Source organism: Camelina sativa, chromosome 13 (genome assembly GCF_030686135.1).
Source record: "Camelina sativa cultivar CO46 ecotype springtype chromosome 13, ASM3068613v1".
In the NCBI taxonomy this organism is placed as follows: domain Eukaryota; kingdom Viridiplantae; phylum Streptophyta; class Magnoliopsida; order Brassicales; family Brassicaceae; genus Camelina; species Camelina sativa.
In genome coordinates, this window is record NC_141892.1 from 6,452,194 (window position 1) to 6,476,653 (window position 24,460).

At 38.2% G+C, this 24,460-nt stretch overlaps 3 protein-coding genes, 1 long non-coding RNA gene and 2 pseudogenes across 9 annotated transcripts; 3 read left to right on the forward strand and 3 right to left on the reverse strand.

The window, feature by feature from the left end:
* Window positions 1-637: 637 nt before the first annotated feature.
* LOC104735654 (uncharacterized) lies at window positions 638-8,889 on the reverse strand (annotated as a pseudogene). Its single transcript, XR_015577910.1, has 28 exons — window positions 8,402-8,889; window positions 8,205-8,299; window positions 7,880-7,979; window positions 7,635-7,739; window positions 7,355-7,508; window positions 7,133-7,253; window positions 6,968-7,027; window positions 6,768-6,848; window positions 6,574-6,668; window positions 6,339-6,489; window positions 6,045-6,131; window positions 5,757-5,876; window positions 5,561-5,689; window positions 5,382-5,479; window positions 5,169-5,292; window positions 4,936-5,043; window positions 4,568-4,709; window positions 4,034-4,143; window positions 3,882-3,936; window positions 3,712-3,787; window positions 3,081-3,266; window positions 2,893-3,003; window positions 2,558-2,716; window positions 2,307-2,465; window positions 1,971-2,204; window positions 1,701-1,871; window positions 1,463-1,575; window positions 638-1,382 (listed from the first exon to the last, which is right to left on the reverse strand). The product of XR_015577910.1 is annotated as an uncharacterized LOC104735654 (transcript).
* A 1,020-nt stretch (window positions 8,890-9,909) lies between these two features.
* Window positions 9,910-13,822, forward strand: LOC104735655 (acetolactate synthase small subunit 2, chloroplastic). The gene is made up of 13 exons (XM_010455485.3): window positions 9,910-10,393; window positions 10,770-10,983; window positions 11,117-11,200; window positions 11,583-11,651; window positions 11,732-11,815; window positions 12,154-12,306; window positions 12,394-12,474; window positions 12,591-12,695; window positions 12,796-12,918; window positions 13,002-13,154; window positions 13,251-13,316; window positions 13,426-13,517; window positions 13,596-13,822. Exons 1-12 carry the CDS (start codon window positions 10,170-10,172, stop codon window positions 13,507-13,509), a joined length of 1,440 nt encoding a protein of 479 aa, XP_010453787.2. The 5' UTR covers window positions 9,910-10,169; the 3' UTR covers window positions 13,510-13,517; window positions 13,596-13,822.
* A 119-nt stretch (window positions 13,823-13,941) lies between these two features.
* Window positions 13,942-18,819, forward strand: LOC104735656 (conserved oligomeric Golgi complex subunit 1). Of its 4 annotated transcripts, none has more exons than XR_015578128.1 (6): window positions 13,942-16,441; window positions 16,754-16,945; window positions 17,153-17,433; window positions 17,583-17,762; window positions 18,084-18,315; window positions 18,401-18,819. XR_015578128.1 is itself a non-coding variant. In XM_087481546.1 (6 exons), the coding sequence occupies exons 1-6, from the start codon at window positions 14,216-14,218 to the stop codon at window positions 18,551-18,553; spliced, it is 3,201 nt and encodes a 1,066-aa protein (XP_087337672.1). In that variant the 5' UTR covers window positions 13,942-14,215; the 3' UTR covers window positions 18,554-18,819. The 4 variants fall into 4 exon arrangements, 1 of the variants encoding a protein (XP_087337672.1); XR_015578130.1 differs by having other exon boundaries at window positions 17,188-17,433; XR_015578129.1 differs by having other exon boundaries at window positions 17,188-17,433; window positions 18,147-18,315.
* On the reverse strand, window positions 18,765-20,605 carry LOC104735657 (ubiquitin carboxyl-terminal hydrolase). Its single transcript, XM_010455488.3, has 4 exons — window positions 20,386-20,605; window positions 20,086-20,179; window positions 19,910-20,012; window positions 18,765-19,805 (listed from the first exon to the last, which is right to left on the reverse strand). Exons 1-4 carry the CDS (start codon window positions 20,414-20,416, stop codon window positions 19,023-19,025), a joined length of 1,011 nt encoding a protein of 336 aa, XP_010453790.1. The 5' UTR covers window positions 20,417-20,605; the 3' UTR covers window positions 18,765-19,022.
* Window positions 20,606-20,719: 114 nt separating this feature from the next.
* LOC104735660 (FRIGIDA-like protein 1 pseudogene) lies at window positions 20,720-22,380 on the forward strand (annotated as a pseudogene). The gene has a single exon (XR_015578132.1). The product of XR_015578132.1 is annotated as an FRIGIDA-like protein 1 pseudogene (transcript).
* Window positions 22,381-22,654: 274 nt separating this feature from the next.
* On the reverse strand, window positions 22,655-23,476 carry LOC104735665 (uncharacterized). Its single transcript, XR_759482.3, has 2 exons — window positions 23,251-23,476; window positions 22,655-23,016 (listed from the first exon to the last, which is right to left on the reverse strand). It is a non-coding gene; the product is annotated as an uncharacterized LOC104735665 (long non-coding RNA).
* Window positions 23,477-24,460: the final 984 nt, after the last annotated feature.

Sequence of the window (24,460 nt, forward strand, 5' to 3'; positions counted from 1 at the left end):
TTAAACCATTAGGAAAAATATGACTTAATCAAAGCATATAAATTACTGATTATATATTTAGATCCCTTAGTTTTTTGTTATAATAATTAAAAATCAAAATAGAATATCAAACACTAAACAAAACAAACTAAATATAACAAACAAATGGTCATGAAGTATGTTGCGGGTTAAAAACAAAATAAATATTCAGCCGCACAACAATCGGAAAATTTGGTTATTATTCTATTTACAAAAAATCCAATATTTAACAAATAGATACAATATAAAATATAAATTATAAAAAAATTATATGCTCGCGGTATATCGCGGGTTACAATCTAGTATATATTTATTATCACTAATAATAATAATTCAGCGTCCAACACAATTTTTATTTTTATTTTGTTAAACATCCGACTTTGTTTAAATTCACGATAATTAGTGAACCCTTAAATAATAATTCGGCACCCACCAATATCATTTTATCCTCCATCAAATCCAGTTTTCTTATGCATTTTTAATTTCTCAATTTTTAATCTTTTATAAATCACATATTCCATAAACGAAATAAATGAACTCAGCTCAGTAAATAAAATTTATAAAACTTAAATAGGCCAGGATAGTCTCTGACTCTCTGTAGCCTTTTTATTCCACAAAAGATAAAATCTTTTTTTTTGTTTTTCCTTTCAGCATCAAATAAAATTCATCTTTTTCCTACAAAAACAATTTCTTGACAACAAACTTACTACAATCAAAATTTGAAAATTCAGACGTATACATAAACCATCAAACTGAATACACAAGAGGACAATGGCACATCATAAATTCATAATAGAATATTCTCATGCTTAAATATTGGACACATCCAACCATTAGGGAGATCTAGAAAAGCTCACTCAGACTGAAGCACAGTAAGGTAATAAGGATATCCTTGGCATATCCCTGATGATGCACTTCCATGCTCAGAAAGTTCCCAATTAAGTTTATATGAAGAGAGATCGTAGATACCTGGAGAGAAAACTGATATCTGCAGCGGGATCTCGGTTGTGGATAATGGCTGGCTTTGGACCTTTGTGGAACTTAAACCTGACCATATGAAAGGAGGTGAGCTTTCCATGGAAGATGGCGGTTTGCCCAGACGGCTTCCCATGACATCTGAAGTTAGTTTCATTTCCTCTGTTACGGCTTGCACGTAGCGCCACCCGGATTGGTTTCCAGAGGAAGGAGTTGGTACTGCTGCGTCTGGTAGACAATCAATGGTGTTGATGGTCACAGATGATAATCCATTAGATGTGTTTCTGATTACCATTTTTAGTTTTATTTCACACAAGGAGGTGGAAAAGTCGTGGTGTATGCTTCGGGGACCGTCTAGTGACCACGACAGCGGGCTCGAGCTTCTGATACTGTTATTGAACAACAAGGGGATTATAAGTGGCAAATATGTTTGAAAACTTAAGAAAGACACTTTTGCAGATACTCTTACCTATTGTGACATGAATGGTGAGACATAATCTTTGGTAAATCAGAAACTGCTGACGGATGGCTGCTTTTTTCCAGGCGAGAGATTAGAATGAAGTCCACAGTATTTGGACTTGCCTGTTTCATCATACAAATTTAAGTTTCCAGTGAAGTGATACTGTGTTTAAGAGAGTAATATATACTTTCAAAAACAATCTCTAGCGCATGAGATTTATGTCCCTGAAAGAGGATTTTCGCTTAACCTGAGCTGAGGGTCCCTGACATGTCCTTTCACTTTCATGGAAGCTTGCTATAGGTGAGTTAACGATATCGAAAAGCTTTTCATCATCGTCCTGAGTAAACAATTTTACGTCAGTTTGGCTGGGAGGAACGGACATGTTTTTTTCGTCTTCAGTCCCGGATTTTCTGCAATCCTGAAATTATGAACAACATTCTATTTTCAGACTTGAAAAAAGAGAAAGATCAACTAGCTACTAGAAATGCATTAAATGAAATTTATAGGTTCCAACGACCTTTATCATAAAGAAACATGATAAAGCTTGCCCAGCGAGTAGAGACTTGGAAGGTAAGATTGTATCAACAGGCTGAAGCAATGAGATGCCCCACCGGCACCCAACTATTGACAACTGGTGAATTTGGAAGCAATCTGAATTCGCACGGTTCACGATGTCCATACGCACAAGAAATTCTTGCAATCTTGATGGAGAGGGGGTGATTTCAAACGAGGTCTGTAGAGACGGTAAAACCTAGACAAAAATGTACGATATAGAAATGATTAGACTTGTTAGCCAATGCAGATCTGCCCATACCATAGTCAAATTCTTAAAAATGCGGCCTACAAAATTCACCTGCAAATTATAATGCATCCTTAGGGTGCGGTATTTCATGATGCTTGATACATTTTCCATCTCATAGTATATTGTAAAATACAAATATATCGTTCCTGGGGTGGCAGCTCGAAGCCAAAGAGGCCACCTTAAAGATCCGTCTCCTTGCAGTGATACATCCTGAATGAGATCACCATTCAAAACAATGTTAGTTAGAATAACCTCACATGCACATTCGCCTTTGTGGCTTGAAGAGAAGGTTTGCCACAGACCTTTGGAAATGCAAATACACTACTTGTTCTATTTGTTTCACGCTGAAGAATATTTTGTTCATCGCCCTTCTTTAAGCAATCTGGAAATTTGGTTGTCAGCTCTTCTTTATAGTTTCCAGGACTTACAAATCTTGGATGGCTAATTTTCATTTTAAGATTCTGCAAGGACATACAGACTTTGTTAGCACATGAATAAGCCAGTGGATATTTAGCGCATCACATTATCTAATCATTAAGCAAGAATAATAAATAGATAAACCAGACAACAAACCAAATTCATAGACAACAGCCACACAATTGCAGAACAAAACGGTTGATCAGTAAAAGAAAACTACCTTAATTGGGGATTCTGACTTATTTCTCAACTCTAAAACAAGATAACGTAGATCTCCAGCATACAATTTCTCAGGCAGATGATCAATTGAACCCTCAAGCCTGGGTAGACTCTGCACATTCAAAATTTCTAAACTTAAGAGGTCGCAACAAATCATAAAAATTTAAACTTTAGAGGAAAAATTTGTACCTTGATGACTAAAAATTTCAAGGCATCAGTGGGTGTAAGTTTGTTTTTCCTTCTTCCTTTGGCAGTTTTTGCCTTTACAGGCACAGATTGGAAGTAATGCACACCTACGATGGAGCCAGACAACTCCCACCTAACACCGACAATTTTGAGGATACCTTCTTCCCCAGGGGTAACAGTGAGTCTCACCTACAAGAAAAAATCAAAACCATAAGTAAGGCGTAACAAGCTACATAAATCCTCAGAACTTCGCCAAGGAGATACAGTGAGCAAAAGGAAGATATAATAATCAAAATTTACAAAAGATCAAGGAAATTCAACATTGTGTCTTCAATTAAGGTTAGTAGCAATGAGGCCATAGTCTCAAATTTTCAATAACTTGGCAATAATAGAGTACGACTTGTTAAATAGTTTCTTAGCACATTTGACCAAGCAATTATTTCATAATTTTCTTCTGAAATGAAAACACATGCAATTCAAAATTTTGATAAAGTAGAGTAAAGACCAACTACAAGTGAAACACCAAGACTTTAAAGAACATTGTTCTCTATATACACAAGATGGAAAAATTCAGGTAGAGGAAAATTTAAAATATTAAAATATATAATCCAAGTATCTAATTTAGCAGACTGACCAATTTTTTTTCGCCTCCACCTAATGTGAAATCCACTTCAGACAAAGTGAAAGAAGAAACACCAGAGGTTGTAACCCTGTGATATTGTTGACATAGATGGCACAGCTTATCATTCAAATATAAGTAAAAACAAATTGACAGAAACCAGACTTCGGAGATTAGCTGCTTACTGATTATGTCCTGTGGAACTCTCAGGACCCAAGCTTGAGCTACTTGGCTCATTATCTACTTTACAAAGTCCAAATGTGGAGATAAGTTTCGCATATACAAAATGAAGGATGTATAAAATTATAGTGAACATCAAATAACAGAAACAGCATACCTAATTTTAGGTCATCAGATTTGCGGAAAGTTCACAGATGAGAGACACGCTTGTTATGGAAGTAGAAATTAGCAATGGATTCCTAAACTCCAGATCCACTTTCACTGACTCTGAAAACAATGAAAAACAAGCAAGTAAGAATCCACAAATACAAAAAAGTTCAGACATGCTACACCAGAATATCAGGTCCAAAAGAAATTTTCCCTTCCTTTCAAGTGATAACATTTACAGATACTATGATGTCACAAATAAAGAAACATGACCGTAGCTATTCGTGCATAAGTACCAAAGCTAGTCGTTTCAAAGATGTTCATTTCAAATAGTCAAATCAAGACCGTAGATTAAATTGAAATATCCTGCTGCTGGCACCATAAGGCAAAACAGATTTTGGACATAGCTGTACTTATTTTAGATCGACGAGATTGCCTTATTTTTGCCTTCAGATTTCAATACAAGTTATATGCAGGAAAATTGTAAAGAATATTGTGTGTGATTGAGGTAAACAGCAAATGCAGCTAACAACAACCTTCATACCTCCAGCGACACAAACATTTGATTCTTTGTATTTCTTTGGCAGAAGCTTTGACTGTAACTCCAGCCAGTTTGACTTGCCAGAATTTAATGATGGAATGATATCATCCTCCAGTGATTGCCAGATGCTCTCTTCTACAAGAGCCTGACCACAAGACATGTGAATTATAGTGGTACTCAGAAGATGCACACTCGCCATTAATGAAAAGAAAACAACTGAATGATGCATAAAGATTATTTATTTGCAAGTAATCCAAAAATCTTAACCAATCTGATGCGAATTAAGTTGTTCATAATGGAGTATAAATCCTAGGAAGACTATGGTGTGTAGCAATATGTACATACTTCCAAAGAGTGAATACGAAACTTACAGAAGCTTGAGATGCATATGTGCGATGGTCTTCAAATATAACTTGAAGAGACGACATGTTAATAACTGGAAGTTGAAGTCCCACCACCTCATGCTTCATTCCAGTTTTCTTTAAAATGACAGAAAAGTGAAAATAAAAACAGTGTTCTATAAACAAAGAAACTATTGTAAGCGCTATCTTTCTTTCTTAGAAGCTTCATAGAGCATATTAGACCATAAGTACAGGCTAGGCACCTTAACAATGTTGAAAAAGTCCCTGAGAAAAATCTCTTGGGTTGCCTTAGATTGGTAGCCACAGTCCAGTACTTTGAGCATGTTTCTAACTGCAACATCATGCATCCCAACAATTGCATACCATCTGAACAAATAATTTCATAGCAAGTTTCAGACCATAATTTCTAAACGTCACATCTCACAAGACCTACATTTACCACATTTAAAACTTACTGTCCAATATGAAAATATACATGGTCTTTAATATGGCTCCATGTAGTTGATTTATAAACAGAGATTGCACTTCTGTATGTACGAATTGCATGGTTAACCTGGAAAAGGCACACAATGTGTGTTCTTTAGAATGCAAATCATGTACGAAGCTTGAGCTCTTTCAGCAAAGTGACATGTACCTGATCACAACTTTTATAGTGGTCTCCTGAGAGAACCAGATGAAATCCATACTTGTGTAGCATCGCTGGCTTAGTTAACACGAAACAGTAGGAAACTTGCTCCAACATGACTGCAGCGTGCAAGGGTTCCTGCAAAATAAGTAAAAGTTAGCAATTGTACAATATGTATATGGCCTGAAGGCATAAAAAGAAGCACCTCTCCACATATGCGGAAGTAAACAGAAGCAGCTTCTTTGTGCTGATCTCTAGCCTTTAGCATCTCTGCCCACCAGAGCCCACATCTCGTAGCATTTTGGAAGCCAGACTTCCCAAGTTTCTGCACGAAGTTTTTAAAGCATGTTTAAGACAACCGCGTCACTTACTTATATTAGACCATTAGTATTTTTGTTTTATGTTTTGCTTATAATAAACACCAATTTAAGTAACTGATAGTCATTCACTAAAAGAACTGTTACAGATCAAAGTGTGAGTTATAAAGACATACCATATAAGTGCTGAATGCATTTTCCATGCAGTACTCAGCTTCCTTTTTTGACTGGTCTGAGATGAAATATGCAAGTCCCATCATTTCCTTCCAAACATCCATGAAAAGATGAGTAGTCCGCGCAAATTTTAGCAAAACAAAACAATGGCCAATCAATGATGAACTATTGAAGCAACCACAGGACATAAAGTGAAAAACAATGGCGAACCTAAACTGCATGTAAGTTTCTAAAGACATGACGAACTGCCACAGGAACACGTTTACATAAACATTATTACAGAAATGTGAAGCTACCTGAACACCAGCATAGTGCTTCCAAGCTTTATCAAGCTTGTAATCTGTAGATATTAACCGATAGCTTGACAACGCAAGTTCATAATCATGCAACATGAAGGCGTAGTCACCCAAAATTCTAATTTGAGATTCAGTGGAGCTAAAGGTATACCTTCAAAAGTGGAAGCAAGATCGTTAGAGCTTAGAATTATGTTTATGTAATCATAAAAGGAGAAAGGACTTCAAGAACGCATACATTGAACCTTTGGTCGCATCCGGACCATCGTCTTTTCCTTTTCTCCACCATAAGTTTTTTATCTGGTTTCTTAGACCTTTTCTTGTTGCAGAAATCTGGAGACACAACAAAATGCAAACTAAACGACAAGGAAAGAGAACAACAGAAGCCTAAGTAAAGCAAACAAATAACTTGTTAGAATATCTAAAGCTAACCTGTTGATTAAGTTCTCGAACTTTCTGCTCCATGTAAGGAATTATATGCCTGGAAGCAAACTCTTGCATCAGATCTTTGATCTGCTCCAAATATGCCAGGAAAAGTAAAACCATAGGTTAAAACATTCCAAAACTGTTGAAAGATGTGAAACTAATCAGCAAGAAAATGAACTAGCAGCCGGGAGTTTTTTAAAAAATACCTCCACAATATCGTCACCAGTGAGAGCACATCCAAGTTTGTCGGCCGAAACACTTGATTTCTTTCAGAAGAATTGGTAATCAAAATAATGACTTACAAAATTGAAATGGATTGATGAATGAGCCTTGAAAAATACGCTGTATAAAAGTTCTGATGAGTGACTTACAAATGAAGCCCAAGGGTTAGACTGATGTTCCACGTTCCCCTCTTTAGATGAATTAGTGCAAAGTAAGTTGCATTCATTATTCCCAAATTGACTTCTCATCTCAGACAGAACTTTAGACGTTCTACAGAAGAATTAGCATCCAGTCAACTACAACATTACATTTGACACCTACAAAATTATGACGAAAATCTAATCATACACGAGGGGATAAGGAACAGATACCTCTCTGTTGTTGCATCTTGATTGTCATGCACCAACAAGTAATGCTTCAAAATATTTGGGTCCATAGCACCATCATTAGGTAATCTATTGGAGTTGAAAAGATGTACAAATTTATGTATAGGTTCTTCGTCTTTTGATGAAACAACCAAGAGACCTGAAAGCACATTTCAAATTGTTTGGTAGTCAACAGAAAACTCTATGAGACATAATAGATCGGCAAACCTAGTTTAAAGAGAGAAGACAACAACAATGATTTTCTAAAACCCATTTAATGTCTTACAAGCCACAGGATGATCAAAAGCTTCGTGGTCTGAAAAAGACAATGTACGTATAAGTTCTTTATTGTAATACTGAAACCATGTGGGTGCGATTTCAGACTCTGGATCTGCAGGGAGAAAAGCATTAGAAAAGCAACAAGTTAGAGAATTCGACTTCTGGATTACTAAAAAGAACTAGCGCATGAAGGTAAGAATAAGCAAAGCCATCGTATGATCATAAAAGCACACTTGATGAGTAGAGACTTACTAGAGAGTATATCAGTAATTTGAGGAGGGTCAGATTTTAAATCCTGAAAATCCTTCTCCCCAGCTTGAGTAATAACCTGTTCTAGCCGTTGCTTTGCAACCTAACCATAAGTAAACATAATCAAAATTGAGCTCAACAACACGACAGATACAAAGTGGAGAGATACTACAAAAACGAGCATACGCCTAACCCAAACCTCATCTTCTTTCACGTTGCGTTCTTGGTAAAGATAGGTAATGATTTCAATATATATTCTCAGTTTAAAAAGCTGAACCCACATTGTTGCTGAGTAAAGAACTAGTTACCAAGTCAAGTTTTTACATACCTCTACGTTTGGTTGTCTGATATCAGAGGCATAAAACAATCTCAGTGTGAACTTCTTTAGCCTATAAAGCTGATCGCTTGATGTCCGAACAGGCACTGCACCACAAAAGATTTCACAATTAGAATCGTACGGGTTGGGGGAGTTGTAAAACGCAGAACACAGAATCACCAATTTGGCAATCAAATCAGGAAATTCACCATCGATGTTACTAAAGTTGCAGAATGGCTTAAGCGTTTCGACAAAGGATAGGCCATTCTTGAGGAACGTCTCTTCAACAAGGGGCGTACATAGAACCATGACCACTGGACTAACTTCGTCCAAGAGCATTTTCCCAAGCGAAGAGTTCACCGGCTCCACCATTCTTCCGTTCCCCTAACACTCTCAAAATTCCTCAAATCTCTTCACTGTTTTTCTCAAAATCAATACCTAGATCCCCCTCCTTTAAAGACAATCAGAGCTACGACGCCGTCGTCCGGGCTTTATCTGGATGGGATTTGACGATCTCCTCGGTAAACGGTGGAATGTGTAGAACGAAGAAAGCGACGAGTAGGGTGAATTCACCGGAGAATTGGAGGGGATGATCGTTATCGGGATCGAGATCGACGCAGAGGGCAGAGAGAGCTGTAGGTAGATTGAAGCGACATGGACGACATTAGGAAAAAAAAATATAAACCCAATTTCATCTATTCATTTTATGTAGTTGGTCCTTTTATGTATGTCAAAATTGCAATCGTGCCCATATATTTTTAGACGTAGGAAAAAAGTGGGCTTCTTCGAAGATGATGGACATTACCCAAGGAGAAAGAAATATAAACTGTTTAATCCATAAAATTGTTCAGTGATCGAAATGCAAACCTAAAAGGAGTCAGAATCACCATATAACTTTTGAGACCTTTTAGGTCTTAAAAAAGAGTACTTGAAGCAATCATGGTAACATCAGATCCACATCTTGGAGAAACAAATAGTTGATGGAAGAAGCAAAGGTTGCATATTATGCATTGGCAGTTTGGCACTAACCAAATCTATAAAATAGAGATTAAACTCTAAAAATAACACACATAAACTCTGATGGAATTAGCCGAGAAAAGCAACTTCATCTCGTTTGATTTCGGAGTCACGTGTAAATTAGTTTTCTACTTAGCATGCGATCATAATACAGCTTCTTCTTCTTCTTCTTAAAAATTGTTAGTGGTACGAGAGCGTATATTGTTGAGTATCTTGGGATACCATGCCTTTGATGCCAAAAGCAACAGTTAAATCCAGATCTATGGAATACATTTTGTACCATTTATTGTTGCTTGAATTGAACAACCATACGCACAAGCGGTTGTCGAGGTTGCACATGACCATATCGCGTTATGATTGGAGGAATTGATGACAAAGGGAGCTTTAAACTCCAAAAAAAAAAAAACACGAATAAGTTGTGCCAAACAATTGCTTCTGTTGTGTTGGATATAGTATGAGTTTTATCACTTTATGATTCATGTATGTGATGATGCCATGATGGCATAAGTAGGTGTAAAAGACACATCTTGTTGCTGCCAAAAAATAATTAATCCTTTTTTTTTAATATATTAATTGTTATTCAAAAGACCAAATTTCCAATATTGGAATTGTGTAACCAATGATTTTTTCTGTAAAACAAAGACTAGAATAACACAAAACGTTTCGTAGCATTAACAACAAAAGACTTGCCAAATGAAATGAGATATTTTAGCAAAGAAATAATTAAGATTAACAAAGACTAGACGACAAAAAAAAAAAAAAACAATGACTAGTAAATTTACTAAATAGATTAAAAAATAAAACGTTTAAATATTGTTTTGTCCTACAACAAGAAGATCTTCCCCACTCGCAGCCAACCAAAGGTGCTTTTTTTTTTTAACACCCAAAGTTCCACACTCTTTCTTTCTCTCTTCATTCTCCCTGTTTTCCGCCTCCCAGCACTCTTACTCTCCCCCAGCGATGGCGGCGGCGGCGACGGCTACGGCTGCTTCATTGTACGCATCTCCTGTTCACTTCCAGAGCCAGAACAAAGGTTATGGCTTTCAGCCAAAATCCCCCAACTCAGTCAAAGTAACTCAGATCATCGATGGGAGAAAGATGAGGAATGCCACTGTTCTATCCTCTGCTTCCACCGATAAAGCCATCACCACTGCTCAGTCTGTAGCTCCGAGAGCTTGTGATAGGTTCGTTTCAGTCAGAAGTGACAAAAATCTTTTTTTTTTTTTTTTTTGATTTCGTGAATTGGGTTTAGAAAAAAAGTTAACCTTTTCTCTTCCTCCCTCTGCAATTTCTACAATTGATTGAAGTGTTGTTGTTTATTAGTGTTCTGTTTTTTTTTTGGCATGGCCTGTAAAGCAATGTTGGCTATTAAAAGTTTCAAGCTTTGCTTTATCAGTATTATTGTACATCTTCCCTTTTCCAGTATTGGAATTGAAAATGTTTGGTCAACATCAAAGAAGATTCTTGACTGCTAAAGTCCATAGTAAATTAGGTGTGGATCAGATAGTTTTTTTCTTAATCGTGACTTTGAATTGTATGAAACGAAACTTTTTTTTTCAGAGTAAGGAGGCATACAATCTCGGTGTTTGTGGGTGATGAGAGCGGTATAATAAACAGGATAGCTGGTGTGTTTGCTAGAAGGGGATATAATATTGAGTCCCTTGCTGTGGGGTTGAATGAAGACAAGGCTTTGTTTACTATAGTTGTTCTTGGGACAGACAAAGTCCTGCAACAAGTTGTAGAACAACTTAACAAAATCGTCAATGTCATCAAGGTTTTCATGTTGTTCTCTGTTTAACTTTATTATTTGCTGCTTTTGGTCAATAGTTTCTTGGATCTTAGCACGCAATAGGAGATGCCTATAGTTTTTTATGACTCTAATCTTGCACTCATTATGGTTTGCTCAGGTGGAAGATCTCTCCAAGGAGCCGCATGTTGAACGTGAACTTATGCTCATTAAACTTAATGCTGATCCAAGCACCCGTTCAGAGGTAAAGAATACTTTTTGCAAGAAGGAACTACACTCGAACTCGAACTTAATTTAAAATTTGGGTGGATGGTCAAAGTTGGTTTTCTTGGGTACTATATTAATCCAGTCACATTGAAAAACCGTAAGGATATGGATGAAAGGAAGCTTTTATTCTTTATGATTAATCGAGTCATGGTAAAGAGTCTTTTTTTTTTTCTGATGATTAGTCACATCAGATTAAAATCACAAGGATATTGATGAGAGGAGGTTTCCTTCCATGTTTTAAATGGAGTCACAAGAAGGAGATTTCTTCTTCTTATGATTAGGCGATTTCGCCAAATCTCAAGGATGTAGATCAGGCTATGTTATAAAAGGGTTTCTAATGAAATTTCCATGTACTACAGATCATGTGGTTGGTGGATATCTTCAGAGCAAAAATCGTGGATACCTCGGAGCACTCTCTAACGATTGAGGTAAGACATTTTTTCATTTTATAGGTACTTAGATCATATGCTCAATCTGGTTCTAATAAGTCCAATTTTTCATTTCTTAGGTAACTGGAGACCCAGGAAAAATGGTTGCACTTGAGAGAAACTTAGAGAAGTTTGGAATAAAAGAAATCGCGAGAACAGGGAAGGTAATCTTTCAATGTCAAAAGCAACCACTATTTTCCCCATTCCTTCTTAATTGTCAACAACATCTGGCACTAAATGTCTACATATACATATGTCTTGGAAAAGTTTGTTTGAACGGTTGGACTCACATGTATATACTTGTAGCCACTTGTAGCCGTTATTTATTTATTTTGTCTATTATGTCACACATGGAACACTCGGAAGTTCCTTTGATAAGTCGCAGGATACTCTAACGGCAGAGCCAATGTCTCATTCTTTGTTTTAGTAACTATAATGATTAAATTCAAGAATCATTCTTTTATATTCCTAACTGTTGTTGTATACTACTGTTTACCTCTAGATTGCTCTGAGACGGGAAAAGATGGGAGAAACCGCTCCGTTTTGGAGATTTTCAGCGGCATCATGCTCACTTCATTTGAAGGAACCGCCTCATGAGACTGTTGCAGAGAAAACAAAGCTAGCAATGACTGGAAATGGCAATGCATCATCGGGGGTATAGGATAAATTAGCTAATTTATTTCTCCCTGTACATATCTAAGCGCCACTCGATTGATCAAGATCAGCTAATGCTTTATTTTAGGGTGACGTTTATCCAGTGGAAACCTATGATGATTTCAAACCGGTCCTTGACGCTCATTGGGGAATGGTATACGAAGAAGATGTAAGATACATTTCTTGGTTACTGCATTCGTTTTATATAATTTTCTTGTTGTTCCAGAAGATTCTGAGAAACTGGATGTCAAAATGAAAAGATAAAACTGTTTTAACTTATTGCAGTCGAGTGGAAACCGGTCCCACACGTTATCTATACTTGTAGCGAACGCACCCGGAGTTCTTAATCTAATAACCGGAGCTATCTCTAGGAGGGGTTATAACATCCAGGTTATTATGCACATATGCTTGCTTTTAGTTATGTGAATACATACTTGCTCTCCTCTTTTCTGCCAAGAGGATTTGAAAGTTGTCATTTTTATCGCTCTAGAGTCTAGCTGTTGGTCCTGCTGAGAAAGAAGGCTTATCTCGGATTACGACAGTTATCCCTGGAACTGATGATCATATAGACAAATTGGTTAGGCAGCTTCAGAAGTTGATTGATCTTCACGAGGTGAGCAAATGGTAAAAACCATAGTATAGTTGGGTGTTCATTTTATGGGTCTAGTAACTTTTCTCGTTCATTGAGTTTTCTAGGTCCAAAATATTACCCACATGCCATTTGCGGAGCGAGAACTGATGCTCATCAAAGTAGCCGCTCATACTTCTACAAGGAGAGATATTCTAGATATTGCTCATGTTTTCCGTGCTAAGGCCATTGATGTCTCTGATCATACTATCACTCTTGAGGTGCTAATATCATATCTCCCTAAAAAATTACAAGAAAAAGCTGAAACCTTTCTGATTTTTTCTGATCTAGTAGCTTATGTAATCAATGATTTGCAGGTTGCGGGGGATCTCAGAAAAATGGCTGCACTACAAACTCAGTTAGAGGTCTATGGAATCTGTGAGGTAACTAATCAAAGCTTCTTCTCTCATTTCTTCACAGATACAACCGCTACTGCGTTTGAAACTTGATTTGGCGATTCTTATGGTTTGTGTTTTTTTTTATGAATGGAAGGTGGCTCGGACAGGAAGAGTGGCATTGGTAAGAGAATCTGGAGTGGATTCGACTTATCTTCGTGGATTCTCTCTTCCTTTGTAGTTCCAAAGGTGACTAATCTTTTTAACAATCAAAGATACATCATGCATTGTTGTCGTTATTTTATATCAATGGATCTTCTTGTGCAGAGGACTTGCATCAAGCTTCAGTGGTTCCTTTAGGAGTCATGGCGTTTGGAGTTGTTTTAGCAGGACGCATTTAGAGAACTAAATAAATAATAATCATGTTTGTTTCGTTAATTAGCTTGAATGCTTTTCTCAAATGTAAACCACTGTTTGTAGCTTTTCAAAGACTTGTATAAACTTGGTGGCAAGGGGATTTAATCGAATCGTGGAGACGTGAGTTTTGCATACCATCGACATCGATCTTTAATTGAACCAATTAATTTAATCGAATCGTGGAGACGTGAGTTTTGCATACCATCGACATCGACATCGACATCGATCTTTAATTGAACCAATTAACATGTTGATTAGAATCCTTCTATTGCGAACCAAAAAAACAGGGGCAAAGTTGTAATATTCAGAAAACGTTTAATTTCTCGTCGTCTTTCTTCGCAGCAATGGCAGAAACTAAAAAAAAATAGATCTAAATTCAGAGGGGATTCTACTTCTGAATCTGAGGCAAAGCTTCCCCAGATCCGAGATCAGATCTGTGTTGTTGTCTCTCTTCTTCTTCTACAGTAGAGTGGAAGCTATGATGTATTGACTGCTCGAGAGAACAAACACGAAGGCACGCTCGAGAAACCATGAGAATGTCATCGGCTTCCACCGGAGAATACCGTCCTGCCGCCGGCAGTAGCGGAGGTGGACAACGAGATGCTGAGTCTCTATTTCGTACGAAGCCAATGTCAGAGATTCGAAATGTGGAGTCGGCGACTAGGAAGAACATCGAGGATAAGAAAGAGGAGCTTCGGCAACTTGTTGGGACTAGGTACCGTGATCTAATCGACTCAGCTGACTCGATTGTGCACATGAAGTCGCTCTGTGAGTCGATCTCGACCAATATTTCTTCGATCCACGGTAACATTGGATCGCTTTCATCTTCTTCTGTTGCGGAAACTCCTAAGCTCGCTAGCCCCAACCCGTTCCGAGTCAATGTCTATGGGATCGCTTGTCGTGTTAAGTATCTTGTGGATACGCCGGAGAATATTTGGGGATGCCTTGACGAATCGATGTTTCTAGAGGCTGCTGGGAGGTACATGCGTGCTCAGCATGTGCAGCAGAGACTGGTTAAGTTGGAGGGATGTGGCGGTGGTGATGCACCTGAGGTTGATCAGAGTAAGCTGTTGGCGAATTTTCCACTATTAGAACACCAATGGCAGATAGTAGAGAGTTTTAAGGCTCAGATTTCGCAGAGAAGCCATGAGCGGCTTCTGGATCCTGGTTTAGGACTGGGAGCTTATGTCGACGCCTTAACTGCCGTTTCGGTGGTTGATGAGCTTGATCCAGAGCAAGTGCTTGAGTTGTTTCTAGACTCGAGGAAGACTTGGATTCTGCAAAAGTTGAATGCTTGTACTGGTGAGGATGCTGGTGAGGTTGTTTCAGTGTTTTGTGATGTGTTAAGTGTGATTCAGGTTACAGTAGGACAAGTTGGGGAACTCTTCTTGCAGGCCTTGACTGATATGCCTCTATTTTATAAAACAATCTTGAGTACCCCTCCAGCTTCTCAACTGTTTGGTGGAATTCCGAATCCAGAGGAGGAGGTTGGGTTGTGGAAATCCTTCAGAGATAAGCTGGAATCCGTCATGGTCATCCTTGATAAAAATGACGTTTCTAAGGCTTGTCTGACTTGGTTGAGAGAATGCGGTGGACAGATTGTCGGTAAGGTTAGTGGGAAGCATTTGATTGAAGCTATAGTTACTGGCGCAGAGCTTGGATCAGCCGAAAAGTTGATAAGGGAGACCATGGATAGCAAAGATGTCTTGAAGGGTAGTTTGGATTGGCTTAAAAGTGTTTTCGGGTCTGAGGTAGAGCTGCCTTGGAATAGAATCCGAGAGCTTGTTCTGGCGGATGATTTGAACCTATGGGATGAAATATTTGAGAAGGCCTTTGTGGAAAGAATGAAATCTATTATCGACTCCAGATTTGAGGATTTGGCTAAAGCTGTCAATGTAGCAGATTCAGTTCATGCTTATAGCGAGATTACTGGTGAGAAAATCAACTTCCAAGCATACTTAAACAGACCTTCTACAGGTGGTGGTGTCTGGTTCGTTGAGCCTAATGCAAAGAAAGTTGGTCTTATTTCCGGAAATAAGTCATCCCATGAAGAAAGCGACTTCCAAGGTTGTCTAACTGCCTACTTTGGTCCTGAAGTTAGCCAAATGAGAGATACAGTTGATAGGCGCTGCCAGAATGTTTTGGAAGACCTCCTAAGCTTCTTCGAGTCAGAAAAGGCAGGTCCAAGGTTAAAGGATCTTGCCCCATACGTGCAGAATAAGTGTTATGACAGTGTTTCAGCACTTCTTGCAGATGTAGATAAAGAACTTGAATTTCTCTGTGCTGCCGCAAAGAAAGAAAACAAGGACAGTGAAGCAATTCCACCTCCTATAATAATTGAGAAATCACTATTTATGGGACGCCTTTTGTTTGCATTGTTGAACCACTCAAAACATGTTCCGTTGGTTCTTGGTTCTCCAAGATTGTGGTGTAGAGAAACTATGACTGCAGTTTCTGATAAGTTGTCATCCTTGTTGAAGCAACCGAGATTTGGCTCGAATACTACAGTCACTGCTGACAGCCCTGGAAAGCAATTGCATACCGATCTTAGAAGGCAGACTTCATTAGCTGTTGCTGCATTACTGGGAGCGGAAGAGAAGACAAGTCCAAAATTGGAAGGGCTTAATAAAACAATGCGAGATCTGTGCATCAAGGCTCATACATTGTGGATACAGTGGTTATCTGATGAGCTTTCAGCTATTCTCTTGCGTGATCTCAGGAGTGACGATGGATTGTCTGCTACAACTCCTTTAAGGGTAACTATAAATGATCTTTATCCTTTGTCTGCATTTCCTTTGTCTTTTAATTCATTCTGCTTAGCTGTCTCTTCTGGATCGATTTAGAAAGAGCTGACAAAACCGACAGAGGTAGTTAGTTTGCTTATGTCCTATGTTCAAATTCTTTGTTTTTGGTGGAAATAATTCTGAACTACTCTGATTCTTTGAAGTTGGAATGCAATAGTTTATACTTCCTCCTGCATTTCAAAAGTTTATACTTCCTAGCATTTCAATAGTCATATGCAAGGTTAATTTTGTAGTGTATTTGCTCATCTTTTAAGAATGATATAGGGATGGGAGGAGACAATAGTGAAGCAAGAGCAGGACGAGAGTCAGTCTGAGTTGAAGATATCACTTCCATCCTTGCCTTCGCTCTATATGATTTCATTTCTTTGTCGGGCATCAGAAGAAATTCATCGAATAGGGGGTCACGTACTGGATAAGTCAATTTTGCAAAAATTTGCTTCAAGCCTGTTGGAGAAGGTGCGTCGTCTCTGATTACTTTTTTTTTTTTTTTCCATTGACGACAGAGATATTACTGGCAAGAACAGGTTTTCTCTTCAAAATGTACATAGCTGTTTGATAGATTTTGTTTCATATTTCACACTTTTTCACTTTCATCGGTAAACATAACCAGGCTAGTGATTGCCTATAAGAATAATTTTTTAAACCTTCCATTGTACAATGCAGATCACCATTATTTATGAGGATTTCTTATCTGCCAGGGAGGCCAACAAACCCCAAATTTCAGAGAAAGGAGTTTTACAAATTTTGCTGGATTTGAGATTTGCATCTGACGTTCTTTCTGGGAGTGATGCAAGTACCAATGTGGAGACACCAAAGAGCACAATAACTAGATCGGCTTACAGGCGAAAGCAGGACCAACAGAAAACAAAGTCAGTCAATAGAGGTCGAATTGATGGAGTGACCTCCCAACTAACCCAAAAGTTGGATCCCATAGACTGGCTCACGTAAGAAATCTTATCCCTAATATTTACTTATGTCATATATTTATCTTTACTATTTTGGCTATTCTAAGAAGCTCCTGGCCTGGGAATATCGTCTTGTTGTTTACTGTTTCAATCACTCTCTGATTCTAGTCTTTTGAATATCTAAAAAGGTACGAGCCTTATCTTTGGGAGAACGAAAAACAGTCTTACCTACGCCATGCTGTACTCTTTGGTTTCTTTGTGCAACTAAACCGAATGTACACAGATACTGCCCAGAAACTACCAACTAATTCAGAATCAAATATAATGCCATGTTCCACAGTTCCTCGCTTCAAATACCTTCCCATAAGGTTAGATTTTCGTCTTCTTGATACGTGATCATGGTTAGGTAGATTAGAGTATGGTTAGGACATTTTAATTAATTAGTTTTAGGGGTTTACTTTATAAATTTGGTTTAAGTATTTTCCTTTATGCATTAGGGTTATGATTTAAGTTGTATGAAAACCTATATAAGGTTCTCTATTGATTAATAAGAAGGAAAGCCCCAAGAATTAACCTTAATCTCTAAGAGAGAATTAGGGTTAAGAGGGAGCTAAGCATTCATATTCTTCTTAGTTCTCAAGCAAATAGTTGGTCCATAACAATTCTACATCTAATAACATTGTTTGTAGGTATTGTAAAATTTGGGAAAACTAGTTTCTGATATCAGAAGTCTTCGTATCGTGTCAATGCAGCGCTCCAGCTCTGTCTTCTAGAAGTACAAATAAGGTCTCTGTTCCTGTTACATCAAATGATGCTTCGTCAAGAAACTCATGGAAGGCATTTGCAAACATCGAGCAATCTCAAACAAGTGATTTGGAAGAAGATTCCAATTTCGGCGGGGCTTTCAAGTCTTTCATGCAGGTAAGGGTTTGGTGTTTGGTTAACTAATGGCTACAATGTTGTAATCTGGTTTAGTATCTTAGACCATGTACAAATTGTTTTTCAGGGAAGCACATTCAAGCTGGGATCAATATTAACTGATGGACAAGTGGGAATATTCAAGGACAGATCAGCAGCCGCTATGTCAACATTTGGCGATATACTACCGGCTCAAGCTGCCGGTTTACTCTCTTCTTTCACAAACACCAGATCCGAGTGATGATGATTATTCACCAGTTTTGAGACTAAACCGTCGTTTTCAACCCGAATTTCTGCGGTCGGTTTATGATTCATACAGAAGATACGAAGGAAGCTGATTTGAGACATGAACCTTAAGACTAGAGATATCTTCGTTGCTATACAAGTTTTACAAAAAAACGAAGAGAACATGTTTTGTAATAGGTTTTGATTGATTGTTTCTTATATGCTTCTTTTATAAGGAACATGTAATTAAGTAAAAAAAAAAAAAGATTTGGTTCAGCAAAATCCTCAGAACAATTACAATCAAGCCTTGCACATTGAGTGACCAGAGAGGTTAGTTAAAGTTTTGATACATATAACCATATCTGATTTCCATTCCATCAAGTTAAAGTTTTGCTACATATAACCAACCATCTGTTTTCCATCAACAAAATCCTCAGAGCTAATACATCTGATCTTCATCAAGTGAATATCCAGGCAAAGAAGAATTAGGGATCACGGTTAGCCTTATCAATAAGAGGTTTCAGCTTCTTCTTGTCAGCAAGAATCTTGAGGAAATTGAAGAGGAAAGGGACATAGTTGTGTTTCCTTCTGATGTTCTCTTTCTTCCAGTTCTTAGATTTCTCCTCCTCCATTACAATCTTCTGCGAAACAGTCTCTATCCCGGTATTGACTTCCGAAAGAGATCTATCGAGAGCCTCATAACTGCTTTTCTCAGCGTATTTATCAGCTTGCAAACCACCTAACTGCTGCAGAATCCTCTCTCGCTCTCGTTGATACTCTTTCAGTTCAGCTACATACAGCTCTTTCCTGTTCTTAACTACAGCTAAGAGACTAAACCGAATCTCATTCTGCGAATATCTGTCAATCCTCTCTTGTACCACAGGTTGGACCATTCTGAGCCACTCGATTCCTTCTGGCTCACCAAGACACTGTCCAAGACTAATGGGTCCTTCTTTAAGACCATCGAGCTCATATAAGATACCATCGACAGGTAAGTAGCTGATGTAATGATACACATCATCATCTTCCTCTACATTTTTCGGAGCAGCTAATTCATCTTCTTCCATGGTGGAAGTTGGGTCGGGCCTGGCAAATGTGTTGTGAGCTGCACGTATCGCCTCATTGTTGTTGATAGCTAAACCTTTCAGTTCAGGTGGAAATTCTTTGGCGAATTTTTTCAGTTCTGATAGTTCTGAGCCAATATCAATACTCGAAGAGTTCAAGAGAACCGATAACATCGCTTGCGTCGCACAAGCATTGTTGATTATCTGCAAGAGATGCATAGTTTTAAGGAAAGGTTATATGATTTGCAAATTACGATTATAATAATTCTCCCAAAAGTTAGAAAATCTAATATGACGGTGAGAGTGACCTGGCTTGCAAAGAAGAAATTCGGGTTTGGTTCCATGATGACAACACGACTATCCTTTTCCTCTGGACGCCACTTGTAAAGCAATATCAATCCATATACAGGTCTGCAAGTGAACCCCAGTTGTATGAGTTACATTTTCCAAACAAGAAAGATGAAAGAGTAATTAGTGGATCTACCTTATTTCATCAAGAGAATTAATATCCAAAGAATACAATTCCTCAACCTGCACACCTTTCACTTGCATTTGTTGTATAATCTCAGTGAACACACCTAAACATATAATACGTAAAGTGAGTGAATCTTAAGAACAACCACACACACACACACACACATACACACTAAGCAACATTGTTGGGTTCTCTAAATCATCACCTTTATAAATCCAATTCAATATAATGAACATTTACCAAATCGGATTTTACGAATGAAAACAAAAAAAAAAAAAAAACCCAAATTGGAGGGGAGAAAAAATATACCAGGATCAGATTCTACAGGAAACCAAGACATGATTCAACTATGGCTCGCGCCGGTGAAAATGGGACTGAACTAAGAGATTAGGGTTTCTCTCTCAAATTCGCTTATCTCCTCCCTTCGACTTCATCGTCTTCACGGTCGCTGCTGATGGACTCACACACTGGTGTGGTCTCGTTTTTGTCTTAATAATTAATAAAGATCACTTCTGAACCGAATCGAACCGAAATTAAATTATCCTATACCCATTTAAATTTTTACATACCGATATAAACCGAACAAGATCATGTTGAAAAAACAACAAAACGGTTTTAATTTTATTAAAGTAATATCGAACCGAACCGATCATGTCAACTCCTTTGTGGCGTAGATCATATATATCGCCGGAGAAAGCAATAAAAAAATCTTAGGGTTCAAAACAATGACGGCGACTGAGACTATCTCCGCCGCGATAAATCAGATTGATGAGAAGAAGGAACAGTTAAAGAAAGCTTTCGACAATCTTCAATCACATCGCTCTCTCCTTTCACCGTCTTTCTCCCTTTCCTGGTCTGAGATCGACTCTCACTTCTCCTCTCTCCAATCCTCCCTCTCTAACCGATTCCGTCTCCTCCAATCTATAGCTTCTGTGGAAGATGATTCGTATAGACACGAAACTTCTGACGCAGAGACATCGCCGCAGGAACAAACCGTTGTTGAGCCGGAGTTGAGAACGTTGTGTGAGAATAACGACGGCATTGGTTTGACCAAGTGTTTGATCCGTCGTTGGGATGATGATGCGCCTATCAATCTCGAGGTTACTGCTGCGATTCGCTACTCTCCGAATCCGGCGTCAATGGTGCTCGACGCGATCGAAGGTTCGAAGCAGAACCACACTCCATTGACGTCATCGGGGAAACCATTCGATGTAAGGAGAGTTTTGGTTTTGTTAATGGAAGCTTTGATTGAGATCAATGCGAGTATCACGGTTGATACGAGAAAGAGAGCTAAGAAACTGGCTTACGATTTGAAAACGAAGATAGGTGCAAAGCCTTTCGAGGCGTTAGTGTTTTTGCATTTAGTCGCAGCTTTCGAATTAGGATCTGAGTTTGACTCTGAGGTGCTTTCTGATTACGTTTTCATGGTCGCCAAGTACAAGCAAGCTACTAAGGTGTGTAACAAGATTGATTTAGGTAGCGAAAGAGTTGGATTACTAATCAGGAAGCTCTTGGACTCTGGTAAATCAATCTTTGCTGTTAGATTCATGTATGAGTGTGGGATGGCTGATGAATTCGAGCCAATCCCTGTTTTGAAATCTCACATTAAGGATTCGAGAGAAGCTGCTCTTAGAGTTTGTAAGGAAGATAACTACTCTCTCAAGTCGCAGAACGAAGCCATCGATAAAGAAGTCAGTGCATTGAAAGCAGCGATCAAAATCATCAAAGATCAAAACATTGAATCCGAGTTTACTCAGGAGAAAGTCGAGGAACGTGTAGAGGATCTGGAGAAATGCAAGGCACTGAGGAAACGCAACACCACTAATACTCCTCAGAAAGAGTCACAGCAAAAGGGGAAAAAGCGTTCTCGAGACTGCAATGTGACACAAGTTCCAGTTACGAGCCAGCAGCTACTTTCTAGACCAGAAGCTCTTCTTATGCATGAGCATGGTCATCATGGCTTACAGTTAAACCCTTATGGTCTTATGACCCCAGCATTTAATGGTGTTGTTGGGCACCTTGGTTCAGCTGCAACTCCTCAAGCTCTTTACTATGCTCAACAAACTGGATTTGTGTTGCCGCCTCAATACCACCCACCTTATTATTATTCTCAGTAGCAGCATCTCGACCGTAAGATCTTAATCTCCTCAGTGCAAAATGCATAGTTGTAGATTATAGTCTGACTCTGGACTTGTCTGGTGTAAATTTAGGATTTTCTTTTTGTGTAATGAAAATTAAACATAAAAGTCCTTTGTAAACAGAAGGTTTTGGAAACAGAAGATTAAGAAAAGTCCTTGGAGCGAAGCGTAATTCCTGTCTGATGCATATGCCATAGATTTATAAGCTAGAAGCTCCATTCTGCTAAGTTTTTTAGGCAAAACCTAGTATTATAAAAGATGCAACTTTTAAGCAAAACCAAAATTTATTCGTGTAGGCAATATGACAAATAGGACATGGGCAGCAATGTAGTTTGAAAGAATCGCATGTGAAATGGATTTTGGCATTTTGCTCACTAATCACAGTATTGTAATCGTTTTCATCTATCCTCCGAAGCATCATAAACCAAAGAATTGCAGAGTACCGAGATAATTTTGGTTGGAATTCCATTTTATCCGAGTCTACAAAAGTACAGTTCTTGGAAAAATCATGTTATTAAACTGTATTTTTCCACTTGACTAATAGTTAAAATACAGTTTTCACAATGCAAACAAAGCAGAGAAAGCACGATCCTCCCTCTTACTCAGCTATTATTAGTCATCAAACGTTCATAATGACAACTAACTAGACTTCTTGTTGTCCTCCAAGCTGCCTTCCATGACTTCAATAGATCTGCCTTCCATTACTTCGGTAGATCTGCCTTCCATGACTTCAATAGATCTGCCTTCCATGACTTCAATGATGGAAACGAGTCTTTCCACAGGAACCTTAGTAGCATCGGATCTCATACCAAACAGAGTAAAACCGTGTTTATGAACAAACAAACAAACAAACAAAAAACCCAAAATTTGGAATCTTTTGATAAACCCAGAAAAAGAGCTGTAAAATGCAACGAATCTAACATACATTTCTACGAAATTGTGTTATGAAACAAACCCAAAAACTGGAATCTTTGGCGTGACTAATGTAATGAATGGATCTATATACATAGATAGAGAGCGAGAGATGGAAGCGAACCGTGATGAGAGTAGATATAAGCGTTACGCCAAGAGTAGATGTGATCTCCTGCTTTCAGATCATCTCTGGAGATTTGGTTGGACAGTAGTCCCATAGGGTCGAGCAAGATCTGATTTTGCTTACCGATTAGGTTTTTTTTTTTTTTTTTTTCACTTATGATTCTTTCCTTTTCTTTTGGTCCTCAAAGTTTAGTTCACTCCACTTGTACATAATTAAAGCTCGGGGAAAAGATTGCAAACACTGTATCTCTCTCTATACTAACAAAAGCTTGTAAACTGACCTCCAAACTATGGATAATTTACAAAACAACCCTCAAACTATAAAGTGTGTATTTTAGTAGTTTTCAATAGTTTGACTGTTATCTTGCAAATATTGGTTATTTTGAGGGGTTGTTTTGTTTTGCTTTTTAGAACATCTTTACGGGGACTTCTTAGAGCATCTGCATCGGTCAAGGACATTTTTTGGTCCTTCAATTATTTTATTTATATTTTCAGAGTTTCTTAAGTTTGTTATTAACATTGGTGTCCTTCAGATTTTGGTCCTCTAACTCTTCTTCACAAGCTACGCACAAGCCTCTCTTTCGAAACTGAGCTTCAAACTGGGTCATTACCTTAACACAGATCAAAAATCTCCAACCGAAGGTTAGAGTTCTTTTAGACGTTTGAGCAATGCTCATAAACTGGGTTACCATCTTCTGGTTCTTTGTGCGGGTGGAATCCAGTCCCGGAACAGCTTCTCAGTACCTCTTGTGTGATAAATTTCACATATATCTTATTCGCCACAGCAAATTCTCCCATGTCAGAGATATATAGATGAATGTACAATACATTCTGCCATTTATATCCGTGTTTTAAAAGCAGGGATTCAAGTTCCGTAAGAACAGTCTCGGGATCTTCTTTCAGACCTGTTTAAAGAGGATGGAGCAAATATCAGGTACATAAGTGGAGAAATCTTGAAGATCTGGTCTGTTTTTTTTAATTACCTGTAGAAGATTCACTAGCATCTTCCAACCAGCAGTAGATGGAGAATGTGTTGCGTTTCTCAGTCGTTGATATGTGAACACCAACAGGTGCAATGGAATCTGGTGAGCGTAGCACAACTTGAAATCCATCAAGCACGATCCTCGCATTCTACGAAAATGCAAAAATGCCAAAGAAAACAAGGCCTAACCTTGAACAAATACTCTCCACCCGCAATCGTTGGTAATCCG

Coding starts and splice junctions, on each gene's coding strand:
- LOC104735655 (XM_010455485.3), top strand. CDS start 10,170: ATGGCGGCGGCGGCGACGGCTACGGCTGCTTCATTGTACGCATCTCCT. Junction 10,394..10,769: donor GCTCCGAGAGCTTGTGATAG/GTTCGTTTCAGT, acceptor TTTTTTTTTCAG/AGTAAGGAGGCATACAATCT. Junction 11,652..11,731: donor AGCACTCTCTAACGATTGAG/GTAAGACATTTT, acceptor TTCATTTCTTAG/GTAACTGGAGACCCAGGAAA.
- LOC104735657 (XM_010455488.3), bottom strand. CDS start 20,416: ATGTCTTGGTTTCCTGTAGAATCTGATCCTG. Junction 20,013..20,085: donor AATTCTCTTGATGAAATAAG/GTAGATCCACTA, acceptor GTTCACTTGCAG/ACCTGTATATGGATTGATAT. Junction 19,806..19,909: donor ATTTCTTCTTTGCAAGCCAG/GTCACTCTCACC, acceptor CATCTCTTGCAG/ATAATCAACAATGCTTGTGC.
- LOC104735656 (XM_087481546.1), top strand. CDS start 14,216: ATGAGAATGTCATCGGCTTCCACCGGAGAATACCGTCCTGCCGCCGGC. Junction 16,442..16,753: donor CTGCTACAACTCCTTTAAGG/GTAACTATAAAT, acceptor AGAATGATATAG/GGATGGGAGGAGACAATAGT. Junction 17,434..17,582: donor GATCCCATAGACTGGCTCAC/GTAAGAAATCTT, acceptor ATATCTAAAAAG/GTACGAGCCTTATCTTTGGG.